The 15552-nt window shown below is 39.2% G+C and overlaps 1 protein-coding gene across 1 annotated transcript in view; it reads left to right on the top strand.

The window, feature by feature from the left end:
• The first annotated feature begins 9968 nt into the window (after positions 1 to 9968).
• Positions 9969 to 15552, top strand: part of LOC122045544 (N-alpha-acetyltransferase 35, NatC auxiliary subunit-like) — a 33063-nt gene continuing 27479 nt past the window's right edge. Inside the window, exon 1 of the mRNA XM_042605810.1 lies at positions 9969 to 10221. Within this exon, the coding sequence (XP_042461744.1) occupies positions 10080 to 10221 (142 nt within the window). The 5' untranslated portion in view covers positions 9969 to 10079. The remainder of the gene's footprint in view (positions 10222 to 15552) is intronic.

Below are 15552 nucleotides of genomic sequence, written 5' to 3'. Positions count from 1 at the left end.
ATTCATTTTCATGGTACCACAGATTTCATAAAAGACTTCCAAATGCTGATTAGGATTTTCATGCGGTCCACCTCCAAATTGATTTTGTTGAACTATATTGATTATTGCAGGCTTGATCTCAAAATTATTTGCTTCGACAGAAGGTCTTGTAATGCTTGAACGAAACCCTCTGGCATAAGTGCTGCATAATCCTTAAGTGGTTTATTAGTCATATTTGAATGTTCTTGTTCTTCTTGATGTCTTTACGAGGACTTCCTTCTATGAAAAGTTCTATCAATCTCAGAATCAAGAGGAAGTAATTCACTTGTAAAGTTAGATCTTCGCATACAAGAACAAGATTAAAGAATTTCATTCAAATAAAAGAATAAAGAACGGAAAGAATTTGATTTACAAAAAGAATTAAAGAATAACGAATGCAAAAAAAGAATTTCAGAACAGAATTAGAAAACTAGTTCCAAGTTAGATGTAAGAAAAGAATAGAAAAGAAAAGTTTAGTCTAACTCAAATGATAATATCTAATGTTATGGACGTAGTCCCCGGCAACGACGCCAAAAACTTGTTACGTCACCGCAAGTGTACGGTTATGTCATTAGTAATATAAAGAATATCGAATTCATAGGGACTAGTTATAACCACTAAAGATGTCTCAAAACGAATTAGCTAAACAATCAAACAAAAGATTATATGACCTAAGAAATAATCAGAGAATAGAAGTAAAAGGTTAAATGCTGAAACTTAGTTTTGTGAAGGTTCTAGGAGATCTGGTTTCTTTGTGATACTCATTAATGTGAAACGATCTACTAATCCTATCCTCAATTAAAATATATTTGTAAGAAGTCATCGGTTTATTTCCTGCAAAAAACACCAGTCAAGGACTCTTATCTAAACCTTAAGTAATCAAATAGTTATGATCCCTGTCACGACGCCCACGATCATACAACATAGAAACGCATCATTAATCAATTCACATTAAAATATAGAATTCAACACATCAATCCATCCTCCTTCTTTGTAGATTCTTGTTTCACCCCTCAAAGTTATCCCCTAAATGTTCGTTTAATAGGGCAGCCCTATCACGATGTCCCGCGGTAATATAATCTAGAGAATTCCTCTACAAGATTCCACAAAAAATACAAACAACCAATCAAGAATGGTAATTAGGTTCAAAGCACAACAATCCATACAAGATTGAATTGATACAAAACATTTCAACGTCATTGAATCAAAAAAATGGCGAATCCTTGAAATCCCATATCAATTACATCACAAATACTCCCTCCATTCTAGAACAATAAGATCTACTCCATAGAACACAAGAAAGGAATCGAAAACAAGAAGATCGTAAACATTTTGATCACAATCAAGAAGATAGAAAGGAAATGTTTATCTAAAAGACGACGAGTGATCTTCGGAACCAATCCATGCTATCGGAGTCGAATCTTGGATGAGAATGCCTCTTGATTGTTGGAGACACGCCAAAGATGTGGAAAGAAGCCTCAAGAATGGATCTCCCCAAAGGGAGAGTCTTCCCCTTTTAAAGAGGAAGAATCCCCTTTATATAGAAGAGGGCATTTGGGCACCACACGGCCCGTGGCACGATCGTGTGAACCTCACACGTCTATGCCCACTTCCCTCTCGGCCAAGGTCACACGGTCATGCCATGCTTTATCCCTGGTTGGCTTGCACGGCCGTGCAGATCCACACGGCCTAGTCAGTCTTCATCTCTGGAAACATCACACGGCCGTGTGGCACACACGACCGTGTGACACACACGATAGTGTCATTTTTTTGTCTCTGGAAAGGTTGCACGCCCGTGTAACCATACACGGCTGTGTACTAGCTGGCTTTAAAAGTGACACGATCGTGTGGCTCTCACACAACCATGTCATTCTCCTTTGCTGCTGATGCTACACAACCTATCATCTCCACACGGCCAAGGTCATTTTCCCTTGGCATGACCGTGTAGCTCTCATGGCTGGTGTCAACTTCCTTTGTTTGATTGCAAAATTGGCTACGAGCATCAATTCTTCTTCAAATTCAACTCCTAAAAATAGAAAATGCACAAGAGCAAATCTCCAAACAAAGAAGAGTAAATATACTAAAAATAAAACAAGGAGCATAAAAGTGCATAGATAAAGCATGTATAAACTATAAGAATGTGCGTCAAAACATGCTAAACAAGTGTATACAATCTACGCACATCAATGAGCTCCGAACTGGTCGTTGCTTATCAGCTTGAGGGCGCCTCCAACCTGCATGGAGGGCACCCTCGTGCCAATGTCCAGGGCACCTCCAAGCTCCATGGAGGTGCCCTCGAGCCTTGCTGCGAGGCCATCTATGCAAGTGACCCCGAGATGCCTCTAAGCTCTATGGAGAGCGTTTCGAGTACTATTCATCCGAGGCAAATGTGTCCAATTCATTTCTTGCAAAATACGTTAGTCCCAGAAACTAATCATACCCTGCAAAACAAAGTCAGCACAATATGGACATGATAAATAAAGTATTTGACAGTCTCCGGACTATCTAGTTCTGACTTCGAATTTCCTGTCCAGAAACCCTAGGTCGAACCGACACCTACTGTTTCCTCACTGGGGAACGCGCCCTCACCTACTCCACTCAGGAGAATTTACCTGTTGCCAGACCGATCTTCCAGATGGACTGGACTTTTGCTCAGCATCTGAGACTCCAGGACTTTCTGTTGGGCGTCTGCTCCACGACCCGTCCAGTCTTCCACCTGGTTCACGACACCAGGATTTCAATCTACAGTTCCCGACTCTAGGATTTTTGCCCGAAGCCTTCGATCCACCAAGACTTTCCACCTATGGTTACCATCCCAGGACCTAGGGTTACCGCCTCCTAGGGTTTTCCACCTGCCTAACCTCAACTAGGGCTTTTACCTAAGTATACTTAGGACTTTCCTACAAACTTAACAAATCTTATTAGATAACAAGACAACTTAACTTTTGACCCTTTGACATAAGCAAAATACAGGTTCGATCGTCGGGTGCTTCCTGGACTAACAAGGGATTCCTACCTCAATCTTAGGTTACTAATGCTTTGTTGGATCCTCAGAGTGTGTGTAGGGTCATCAAGGAGTTCCTTCATATCTTGAGAATCTTGTCATTGTAACGCCCGAAAATTCTCAAATCAATTTTAGAAATATTCTATGATTTTTCTGGAATTTTAGAGTATTTTTATAGAATTTTTGGAATAGCAGAAATAGCAAAAATAAATAGAAACGTAAAATAGCTTAAGGGGGAATCGAACCCGGGACCTATCGGGTCCGATAACCTTTAGGTAGCTTTAGTAACTAAGTGAACCCAGCAGGGCCGTGCTGAAAGGAAAGAGGAACAATTATATTTATATTCGAGTTGGGCCGAATTACCCACTTAATATAAATAGGGAATTTTAAGTGAGGAGTTGTTATTTTCTTAAACGAGAAAACTTTTCCCTTAAACCCTCACACGCCGCCGACTCCTCTCTCCCTCACCCTCTTGGCGCCCAAGTCTAAGGAACCTAGGGTTCCTTTCCAAGGGCCATAGGAGCACCTTCCGGCGACGACTTCAGCACGAGAACGTTCCTCTTCGCGAGAAGGGCACGTAGACGCGAGGAGATCAACGAAGGGATCTTCTCCACCGGAAACCTAGCGTTTAAATTTGTAAGAAACTTCGAGCAGAGGTAAGAAACCCCTCGCCTGCAGTATAAGTAGCTTTTCATACGTTTTATGCATTAGTCTAGTCATATGCAGAATTTTCAGCACATAGGGTGTGAATTAGTGCACACCAAATGTTTGATAAAATATTTAGCTCTGTTAAATGCAACATAGGCATTTTTAATAGCTTAGATAAATGCAATAGGAGCATTTTATAGCATACTTAGCCTTGGTTGAGCTTATAGGGGACTATGGTCCAATGGGTGGGCTCCCACAGTCGCCTCTAGGTTCAGATAACCTAGTTCTAGATTCAGATAACCTAGTAAAAGCAAGGTAAGGTATATTAGCTACAAATCAGTATTTTACTTTTCAGTGGCACTGTACTGGACTTCAGTTGTCCTTGGGTTGGGCTCCCACAGTCGTCCCTAGGTTTAGATAACCTAGTAAACCCTACTAGAATCGGGATTTGTAACCCCGAGTTTAGTTAGGGATGCGCGCACAGCAAGTACAGTTACCGGGCCCAACAGTAGCATGATTAGTATATTCATCTATTTATGATAAATAGTTTTTCAAAACTTCACAATTTAGTTATGTGATTACAGTTCAGAATTTATATCAGCATTAGCATTAGTTTAGTTAGTTATTGTATCAATTTAGTTCTAACTTGTTGATACTAGAAGATATTGCCATGATCAGTTTTTGATTTCTATGTTTTGTAGGATAGTATGTCATGCCATGCTCTAACATGTTCAGTATATATTTCAAATAGCATGTTTTAAAAGCATAAATCGCATCGTATGCATGTTTTGTGAGGTAGATGGTTTCTTACTAAGCTCCCAAGCTTACAGATACTTCTTTTCCTTATACTGCAGATAAAGGTAAAGGAAAGATGGATTAGCGGAGGCTGGAGGACAATGCAATGAAGATGTGTGTGGATAGGAACTTGGAATAAAGATCTTTGGAGAAACTAGCGACTAAAGAACTTAGCATTTCCTTTACGTTATTCAATTTCTGCACTTTAGTTGATTAAGTGTCTTGGATTATAAAGGTTATGCATAAATTGTTAGTTGTCATGATATTAGATAGCTAATCATGAGTAATGATAGGTCTAGTAGCTTTGTTTTTGTTTATCGAGTTGATATATGTGATTTGAGTACGAAACAGTGCTGAAATCAGACTTCTGATATGAAATCAGAAACCCCAATCGATCAGCCGATCGATTGGAGGCTCCTCAATCGATCAGCTGATCGACTGGGCAGCTTGTTCCGCGAACAGTAAGCTCCTGGATCAATCAGCCGATCGATCGGGGAATTTGCTCCCGCGAACAGAGAGCTTCCGAATCGATCATTGGAGCGATTGATCATCCTGGATCGATCAGCCGATCGATCCAGAAATTCTTCCGTGCACAGTAGCACGCTGAATCGATCACTGGATCGATCAGTCCAGCTGGATCGATCCAGAAATTCATCCGTGCACAGTAGCACGCTGAATCGATCAGTGGATCGATCCAATAGCTCCAATCGATTGAGTGATAAGATCAATCGACCGGGAAGCTGGATTTTGACTAGAAATCTTTAGTTGTAGCTCCTTGATCATGGGGGATGAAAGATATGTCATGTAAACCTTAGATTCCATCCCTTAGCACATGTAGAACAAAGAAACTGACTTAGCATAAAGAACATTTAAATTAGATCAGTTTTCCGCACTTTATAGTTTAGCACAGCATAATGTGACGGTCCGACCTCGCAGCCTAGTATCAGTAGGAGGTGGGTCGTTACAGTCATTCCTCAAGCACCAGAGCCAGCATGCCATCTCATCACTTTTAGACAGGATCATTGATGGTACAAGGAGGAACCGATAACACAAAAGGAGGTCAACAATATAAGAGGGCGTCGATGACACAAGAGGAGGTTGGCCAACAATTTAGGTAGTGGTACAAGGGGAAGCCGAGCAACAAAGGTTGGGCGACACTTGGGTGGCGAGAGAAAACCAAGAGGAGAAAATAAAACCCTTTTCTTATTCCATGAAGAGATCTTTTTATACCTCTTCATTAAGGCTTGAGGAACAAGCCCAAACCCATATCATATGTGTAAGCTCAAACTCGCCTATAAGAGGCGTGAACAAAAAACCCAAGCTTATGTTGCATGAATAGGTCCAACTTGTCTACAAGAAGCATGGCTAAGAGCACTTCTGACACAGTAAATATTTTCCATACTTGCCCTTTACCTGGTCTAATCAGACTTAATCTCTCTCACTCTTTGAGAATCTTATTCTTTAACTTGTTTTTATGTTTTAAAGGCATACTCATAGTGCGTGTGATCCAATAGATTTCTGATTATGTTGGTTATTTATAATTAACCATTAATTATGAATAGATCACGAGTCACACCTAATAGTACAACATAACCTCCAATTGACTGAAAAATCACAATTGACTTCAGAATATATTCTGAACTCATTAGTAGCTATAGCTATCAGTATTTCTATTCCTTTCACTTATCTTATACATACTTGGTTTATAACATAGTCTATATGTTAGTCCTCACTAGGTTGACTACGTTACACCTAACATAAGTTGTAGTTTTTTGTCATGTGGATTCAAATGACTCAAAGTAGAAAAACATATATTCAAGAAGACTATCTTGTTGACATGTTTGCTTTAGCCAAAGACTTATGAGTAATAATCCTAACAAGAGGTCATAAGGTATATATCTTCTTATAAAAGGAGTGGTGAATCCTTTGTGGGCTATTTAAATATCTTCGAGTATATTAACTTATGCTCAATCATCCTAGAACTATACCATTTAGGAAATGTTTAACTAAGGTGTCAAAAAATAAGCCTCCATGACCAAGATACTTGAATACCTCAAGTTTAAAGAAACTTTTATTCATGTTGTAATGATATCTTCATTGACATGTAAAGAATCATATTAAGTCTCATAGTAGGTCACATTCGATAAACTAGTTGCCCTTAACTAGTATCCACATGTTAACTCTTAATACCCCTATATTTCTAGCCAGTAAGGATCGATTGCTTAGATAAACTAAGGAGTATAATATGTGCTAATGTTATAGAATTGATGACATCTAGTCTCATCAATTTATTGATTATGGAAGATTTTAATGCGTACATCATTACACATGATGAAATATCTACTAATTATAATTCAATCATAATTTCTCTTATGCTATGCTTTATATTATAAAATTCATTAATTGAGTTTAAAATCATATCACAAACATATAGAATGTACACCCACATAGTAAATTTTATTTAATAAATAACTAAGACAATGTTTAAGGTAATATGTCTTTAGAACATCTCTCAAATATAACAAATATCTTAGAAGAATTCAAACTAGATGCCTATGCCTACTTTAACCCCCTGGGGAATCCAAATAGGAAGCATGGTCACCCTCAGGGCAGTAAGATCCTCCTTCATAAGAATACATGCAGAGAAGTCACTCCCTCATGTGAATGAGTTTGTCGGTGTACATGCCACCCAATTTCTAAACCAACCATACTGAGCACCTTTGGAGACCAATTATCTTGTGGTAAAACATGAATTTGACTCCAAGCATGCAAGAATCTCAACTCCTCCTATGTATATGAAAAAATATCTTAATATTATCGTAATGAAGAGAGACCTACCATATGCAAAATAAGAACCCCTTAGAACATTTTATCGCAATCCTCAACTAAGTCAAATTAGAATATTGTCCATCCACTATGATGGATGTTATACTCATAATGGACTCCCTAATGGCTAGCCACAACAACAACACACTTACTTGGGAACCACCCTGTAAAGTATCCAATAAGGTAATACCCTAGTGATTCCTCTACTATGTCAATATCTTTATATTGGGCCTCAGTTGTCCACCTTTCTTATCAAATTACTACAGTTGGGCTATTTGTTCAATGCACGGGTTGTCCTTGAATAGGCTCAACCAAGGTTTGGCCATCTTCTTAGTTTCCAACCCTTATTGTGCTTTGCTATTGTAGCTTGATGTGGAACCATGCAAATGTGTTGCTTAGGCTACCGATTGTGTGGTATGGTCTCCTCAACGGGGTGTGTATGCTGGATCTCCCTCGTGTATAGAAGTATGCTCCCCTTCTACAGCTAAGGTGTCCATTACGACATTAGCTTCAAAGCCCATCACATCAACTTCCAAGGCTACAACATTAGCTATGCCATATCATCAATCCTCACTACTACATCTATTGCATTAGGATCAACTCTCCTATTATTAGCCTCAGCTGGTTCATCCACCTTAACACCTTGTGTAGACACATGATAACCATTTGCAAGGACACACTACATGTTAGAACATTTGCATGGTTGGAAGTCAACCCTCGTGTCTTCATTTTTCCCATTTGTCCTAGGCACAAACTTGCACCATTCAAGCACAACAACACCACTAAAAGAGGAAAAGACAACAACCTATGACCCTACACATGCCTAGGACTATGTCGCTTCCATAGTCCAACTCTCTCCATCGTTTTCTGTGTAATACAAGTAATGCCACTATCCGTTAGAAGTGTAGGTTCTCAGCAGTCGACAACCCTAAAGTAGAAGCCATCACAATCTGCTATCCATTGTGCATTGGCATTGTTCATGTGCAACCATTAGCTCCACCGGTAGTTCAATGATAATCTACCCCATGGATTGATATAAATGGTTTATACAGTGGTGTTGCCATAAATAAATATTGAATTGATTCCTAGTGGATGCAAAAGCTCCACAGATTATCTCACCTCCTTTTTGCACTACTATTGCTGGTTGAAACTTCCTGTGATTTATCTACCTATATCTAGTTAGGGGCCCGATGATACTAAGCCTCTTGGAATGAGCGTTATCATTTTTATCACAAGTAGTTCAATGATAGTAGGGGCATAGCTAGAAATGAAAACTATCTAGATTGGCCATAAACTTTACATGTTTCTTTTATGCTCACATCCTTCACGACAGGTAACTGTCAGTGGAAGGAGCACAGGAGGTTGTCACAACCACCAATGACGATCAACCGGTTAAGGCGTGACATCCTTTCACAATGAGTTGTAGGGTCGAAGGTCCACGGACGCGCACTGGATGAATAATCTGGGCCGACTGTGTTAAATTCCGGAGACACCACGCTTTACCCGGGCCAGCATTCACCGCTGATTTACCTCCTCCTAGGATTCCTGTGGGGCCAGGCCTAGGGGGCCGCTGGGCGGCGGGACCCGCCTTTTTGCACAATGTTCACAAACCTCTATGGGTCAAATACCTTCGGTCTCTCCCACGCATCAAAATCCCTATTGATCGCACATGCATTCACATTGGATCAGCGGGTGGTGGTAGCATAGGGTCGGGGCAACTATGGGTGGCTTTGGTGTTCTGGAGTACAAGAGGTTGACACAACCTCTAGTGACGTCATGTTCACAAACCTCTCTAGGTCAAACATCTTCGGTCTCTCCCATGCATCCGAATCCATACTAATCATCCATGTGTTCATGTAGATGGTCGTCCTAGGAAGAATTTAGTACTTGTTAATTAAATGACGGACCGCTAGTAGTAGCACAGGATTGGGGTAGCTATGGGCGACCTTGGTGTTCTAGAAAGGATGGTCACGACGATAAGACAGAGTCAACGTCACTTGTGGTAGGGAGAGTAGCGATAATGAAGCTCTCGACGAGGAGAGCAGTTAACCCGACACAGTGGTATTGAGGGAGGAAGGCGGCAATGCAGGGCTAGGGCAATTGTTGCAGTGATGGTTATGCAAATATCGTGTGTTATTAGGGAGAAGGGAAGCCGTAGTTATGCTCGTAGAGTCACAACCGAATGCCTGTAAGGAGGACCAAGGAAGTTGGCTTAGGCGCCAATGTAGGTTGCTCGCATGGCAAATCGTGAGCTGTGAGTCGTGGCGTCGTGGGCGGCTGAAGCAATTGTTTCTAAATTGGAGTTGACTGAGATTTTTCGTTTTAGGATGGGTAGATGTCATTGTAGCCTTCAATTTACGAAGTTTATATGCACTTGTAGAAAAATTACTTTATTACTCCATAAAATTAATTAGCAATCTATGGAATCGATTATTTGAAGTAAAAGTGCCAGTCAAATATGATATAATATGTTATATTACTCTCTCTCTATATTTTTTTAAAAATGTTATTTTTTATTTTATTTTTTTTATCAGGTTGGGTTGCAATGGAAAGTAGGCCACTGCCATGTTCGTCTAGTATGACAGGAGCTAAGATTCTTGGTTAATTTCACCAAGTAGTCGGGTGTGTGGGCTGGGCCCAAACCGCTTTCATTGACGCAATAATACCTTTTGCTTGTGTGGGAGACCCTTAATCTCACTCCTCGCCTGCCTTCGATCGCTCGCCGTTGTTTCCCGATCATTTCCTACGCCTCCCCAAAATCCTAAACCTCCGGAACTCTCCCTCGCCGATGGCTAGCCGACTTGTACAAGGACAAGAAGGAGAAACAGGAGGGCGTCTCGCCGACCCATCTATTTCTTATCCTATCATCCCTGCCGGCGAGCAGACCGTCTGGGCCGACGTCAGTCCCCTCATCGCCTCCGCCTGCAATGGTGATCCTGCTCGCCTATTTCTTTTACGCTCTCCAAATGTCCTATTTATTATGCCGATCCAAAATACTTCTTGAATAAGTTTGATAGTTTTCCTTATTATTTCCTGAAAATATGGTATTTGTTGATGTTTTCCTCAAATTCACGGTGGGAATTGTTAGCGACCTACAAAGAATTTGCAACCGTTGACATGGTCCTCATTTGTTCTATCAGCGCGTTGGAGTATCCGTACTATAGCAGTCCATGTTCTGCTCCTTTATTCTTGTTATGGTTCTTTAATAACTGAAAAACTGAATGAAGGAAAATAAATGTTTAAAAGGAAGACAGCTGATATAAGTTGGAAAACGAATTATTTTAATCTAGTTAAAACATATAAAGTTGTATTTTTGATGCGGTTGAATCTTCTGTCAGCCTTTTTTAAATTCTGAAGTTTTTTATTCCCAAATACGAATAAAGTAGTGGTCAATAAGTCATGTCCATGGTCACCCTGCATCATTTCTATAACGACAGTTGTCGCACAATGCATAGTATGTCTAGTTAAATGACACACTCATCACTTAATCCTCTATTGCCACATCTGTTGTTGCTCTAAATTATTCCTTTAGAAACCTGCTGTGGTTTCATATGCTTAACGGACAGATTTATATTTTTAATTACTAGATTGTTGTGAGGAGAGGTAGTGGATGAGTTAAGAAATTATAATACCAGCGATAAATATATGAATGCAATGCAAACAAAGAAAAAGAAATCATTCTAATTTGCTAGGAGAAATTCAGGCCTTTGTCCTTTCATAGCAATTTTGTCATAGGTTGTCTTTATGAATTCATCCTCAACATTTCCACTTTCGTACCCAAGACTACTATGAAGATGAGGACATCATCATTGCCCAATGATAAATTGAGTTTTCTTATTCATGGGAAGGAATGACCAAAGAGGAAGGAAATGAAGTTAAAGCTCCGGAGACTAATAAACTATACCAATTTTTTACTCACTGGAAGATACGTCTAAAGATTCATAATGAAGATATTATGGTACGTAAATGAGAAGACATAAATGATTTTATTTTATTTACATATTGGAAAGGATAACCTAATTCAAATTCGAAGATGCTTACAACTCCCTTAGAGTTGAGTACTCTTTAGTGATAATAATGCAAAAAAAGAAATTAATTTAATTTGTTAATTGTTCAATTTTGGTGTGATGAAGTGTAGTTTTTTTTGGGGTAGTAGTTTAACAAATTAGTGGATTTTTTTTTCTAACTTAGTGTTTGAGTATCTAAAAATTGTTGTGGCAATATATTGGGTATCTTTTAGCTCAGTTTGATTTATCTCTTTAAGACCCCTTTTCTTTGCATGGAATAATTGTCCTTGTGCTTCATTGAATTCATCCAAATTCTAATTTTGGTTATAATTGGTGTTCCATTAGAATGATTTAGATTCTTCTACTTCAACTAGTAAAGTTGCCTAAAATATATCACATATCCATGTTACATTATCATAGCACATATGCACTACAATTGATATGAAATGATTGTTGGCACTGGGAATTCCGTTCTGTGTAAATTCCCTGTACAAAAATTTGTACGAGCGCAGAATCTTTCCTAGCAACCCACATGCTCGATCAAACATGTGTTTGATCAATCAAGCAAGTTCTTGATTGATCAAAGCGCACCTTGATCGAAGTACAAGATCGCTGGCCTCTTGTGTTGATATTCAAAATCGATACAAAGAAAAATGAAACTAGATACGCAGCGGAATTAAAGAACTAGTTGTACCTTTCTTCGTAGCTAAAGACCTCAAGATCTTCTGCCGTATTCCTCTCCTCTTCTTGGATGTCGTGTGGGCAACGATCTATCAAGACAACACCACCCTCTTTTCTTTTCTTCCAAAACCGCCGGCCACAAAAGAGTCGCTAGGATGGGGCACCTTCTAATCTTCTTCTTTCTCTTCTTCTTCCTCTTCTTTCTCTTCTTGTTTTTCTTGCTCTTCTTCCCTTTCTTTAAGCCGCCGCCTACAAGTGGATGGAAAGGGGCGCCGACCACCAAGTGAGAAGGGGCCGCTGGCCACCAAGGGAGAAGGGGGGAATAAGGGCGCCGACCCTAAGCAAGGAGAAGGAGAGGGAAAGGGGGGGAGGAGAGTAGGTTTGTGCCGTTGACCCTAGGAGGAGGAGAGGGGGCGACAACCACAAGGAGAGAAGGGATTATAGAGAATAAGAAAGTTAGGTTTTAGGGGCCACATCCTACTCCTTTTTATAAACTTGTCGTCGGTTATAAGGAAAGAAAAATTAACAAAATTTTGTTTAGAAAAAATCTAAACAAATTATGTTAAAACAAACCAAGTTAAATTAAACCAAACCAAGTTAAGTTAAACCAAACCAAGTTAAGTTAAACCAAATCAAGTTAAGTTAAACCAAATCAAGTTAAGTTAAACCAAACCAAGTTAAACCAAACCCAAACTCGGTTATGGATGGGTGGATGCGAGACTTTATAGAGGCTACAATAGGGACCGAGAGGAGGAATTGATTTTAGCTTCATGATGGACTTGAGCTTCCTGTGTTCGACCCGAACACCCAACTCAAGTTTATCAATAATAATCCATACCACTAAAGAGTTATTATTGAACTACCGCATCAATCCCATATTATAATATGGGCTCCTACTTATTATGAGTATGTTAATCTCCTTGTGTTTAAGATATCGTATGTCCGTTAATTAAATAAGTTACTAACAACTCATTTAATTAACATTTGACTGCAAGAGTAGTACCACTCAACTTTATTATCATATCGGACTAAGTCCACTTGCAGGGTTTATATGATAATCCTTATGAGCTCCTCAAGGGGATATCATCAACCTAAATAAATAGGACACAATTTCCCTTTATAATCAACAACACACCATATAAATGGTACTATCTCCCAACTTATCGGACCTATTGATTGATTTAACGAATAAATCTCACCCATTGATAAGTTAAAGAAATAAATACTAAGTATATATGTTTGTTATTATATCGGGATTAAGAATACGCACATCCATAATAATAGAGATTCTGTTCTTTTATATAGTCAGTATAAATCGAACAACCTCAAATGGTCCTGCTCAATACACATATAGTGTACTAGTATAATTATATAGTCAAGACAAATTAATACCAAAGTACAGTACAACCGTTCCAATGGTTTGTCCCTATCCATCTTGGTTGTGAGCTACTATTTATAATTTATAAGGAACCGATAACATGATCTTCTGTGTGACACCACACACCATGTTATCTACAATATAAATTAAATGGACAACTGCATCGACATATATATAAATATAAAATGCAGACATTTGATCAAAGTGATTTTTATTTCAAAATATCTCAAAAACAGATGTTCATACAAAAGCTAGGCTTATAGTATACCTCCCAACAATCTCCCACTTATACTAAAAGACTATGCTGCCATATATGCTGCCATACATCTGATTCCCATCCCCTTAGCATGCCATCAAAAGTTCTCGCCGGAAGAGCCTTAGTGAAAGGATCTTCCAGGTTATCTGCGGATGCAATCTTGGCAGAAACAACTTCTCCTCGCTTTACGATGTCTCGTATCAGGTGGTACTTGCGCTCGATGTGTTTACTTGCCTTATGGGCTTGTGGTTCCTTCGAGTTTACTACTGCATCACTATTATCACAATAAATTGTGATAATTTTGGGCAAATTAGGAATCACATCTAAGCCCATCAAGAAGTTTTTGAGCCATACACTTTCTTTGGCTGCCTCAGAGGCTGCCACATACTCAACTTCCATGGTGTAGTCCGAAACATATTTCTACTTAACACTCCTCCATGTTATGACTCCACCTCCCAAAGTAAACACATACCCTGAGGTTGGCTTACTATTGTCCCTATCTGATTGGAAGTCAGAATCCGTGTAACCAAATCATCTACCTGGTAAATCAGCATATAATTTCTAGTCCTTTTCAGGTACTTTAATATATGTTTTACGGCAGTCCAATGTCCCTGTCCTGGGTTATTTTGATATCTGCTAACTATGCCCATGACAAAACAGATATCCGGTCTCGTACATAGCATCGCATACATTAGGCTTCCTACAGCCGAAGCATAAGGAACTGCCTTCATCTCTTCTATCACCTTTGATGTTTTAGGACACATCTCTTTAAATAAAGGTACTCCATGCTGAAAAGATAAAAAATCTTTCTTGGAGTTTTGCATGCTAAAACGAGCTAGGATAGTATCGATGTATGAAGCTTGGGATAAACACAACATCATTTTCTTGCGATCCCTTATTACTTTGATCCCAAGAATATACCCACATTCTCCCAAGTCCTTCATATCAAACTGCTTGGACAACCATACCCTTACGTCTGACAACACTTTGACATTGTTGTCAATGAGCAAAATGACATCTACGTATAGTACAAGAAATACCACAAAGTTTCCGCCACTTTTCTTGTATACACAAGACTCATCCGGACACTGAATGAATTCATAAGACTGGATTACTTCATCAAACTGGATGTTCCAAGATCTCGAAGCTTGCTTCAGTTCATAAATGGACCGATTGAGCTTACAAACAAAATGCTCTTTGCCCTTTGCAATGAACCCCTCTGGTTGCTTCATATGGATGTTTTCTTCAAAACTTCCGTTAAGGAAAGCTGTCTTGACATCCATTTGCCAAACCTCATAATCCATATGAGCAACAATAGATAAAAGAATCCGGATAGACTTAAGCATAACTACCGGCGAAAAGGTTTCCTCATAATCGATTCCTTCTTTTTGAGTATATCCTTTTATAACAAGCCTTGCTTTAAAAGTTTTCACCTTCCCGTCTATTCCTCTTTTTCTTTTGTAGACCTATTTACATCCAATGACTTTTACACTATTTGGTGGTTCTACAAGCTCCTAGACCTGATTAGAATACATAGATTCTATTTCAGAGTTCATTGCACTTTGCGAAGATGCTGCATCTTTATCTTGGAGTGCTTCATCATATGTCCAGGGATCAGGTTCATGTTCACCAGGGATCAAGTCCGAAGACTCTCCTAAAAACATGAATCTATCAGGTTGCCTAACAATCCTCCCACTACGACGAGACACTACCTGTAATTGTGCATCATTTGTGACACGTGTTGCAGTTATTTATGGTATCTCATCTTGTACCGTTGGTACTAAATTAGACGTGTCCTCTCTTATTTCCTCAAGAACAATTTTACTCATGGGCTTGTGGTTCATTACATAATTATTTTCTAAAAATCGGGCATTGGTGTTAACAATGACCTTCTGATCTTTAGGACTATAAAACAAACCACCTTTCGTTCCTTTAGGAT

The sequence above is a fragment of the Zingiber officinale genome, chromosome 2B (assembly GCF_018446385.1).
Source record: "Zingiber officinale cultivar Zhangliang chromosome 2B, Zo_v1.1, whole genome shotgun sequence".
NCBI classification, from domain to species: domain Eukaryota; kingdom Viridiplantae; phylum Streptophyta; class Magnoliopsida; order Zingiberales; family Zingiberaceae; genus Zingiber; species Zingiber officinale.
This window is presented reverse-complemented; position numbering and strand designations above follow the sequence as displayed.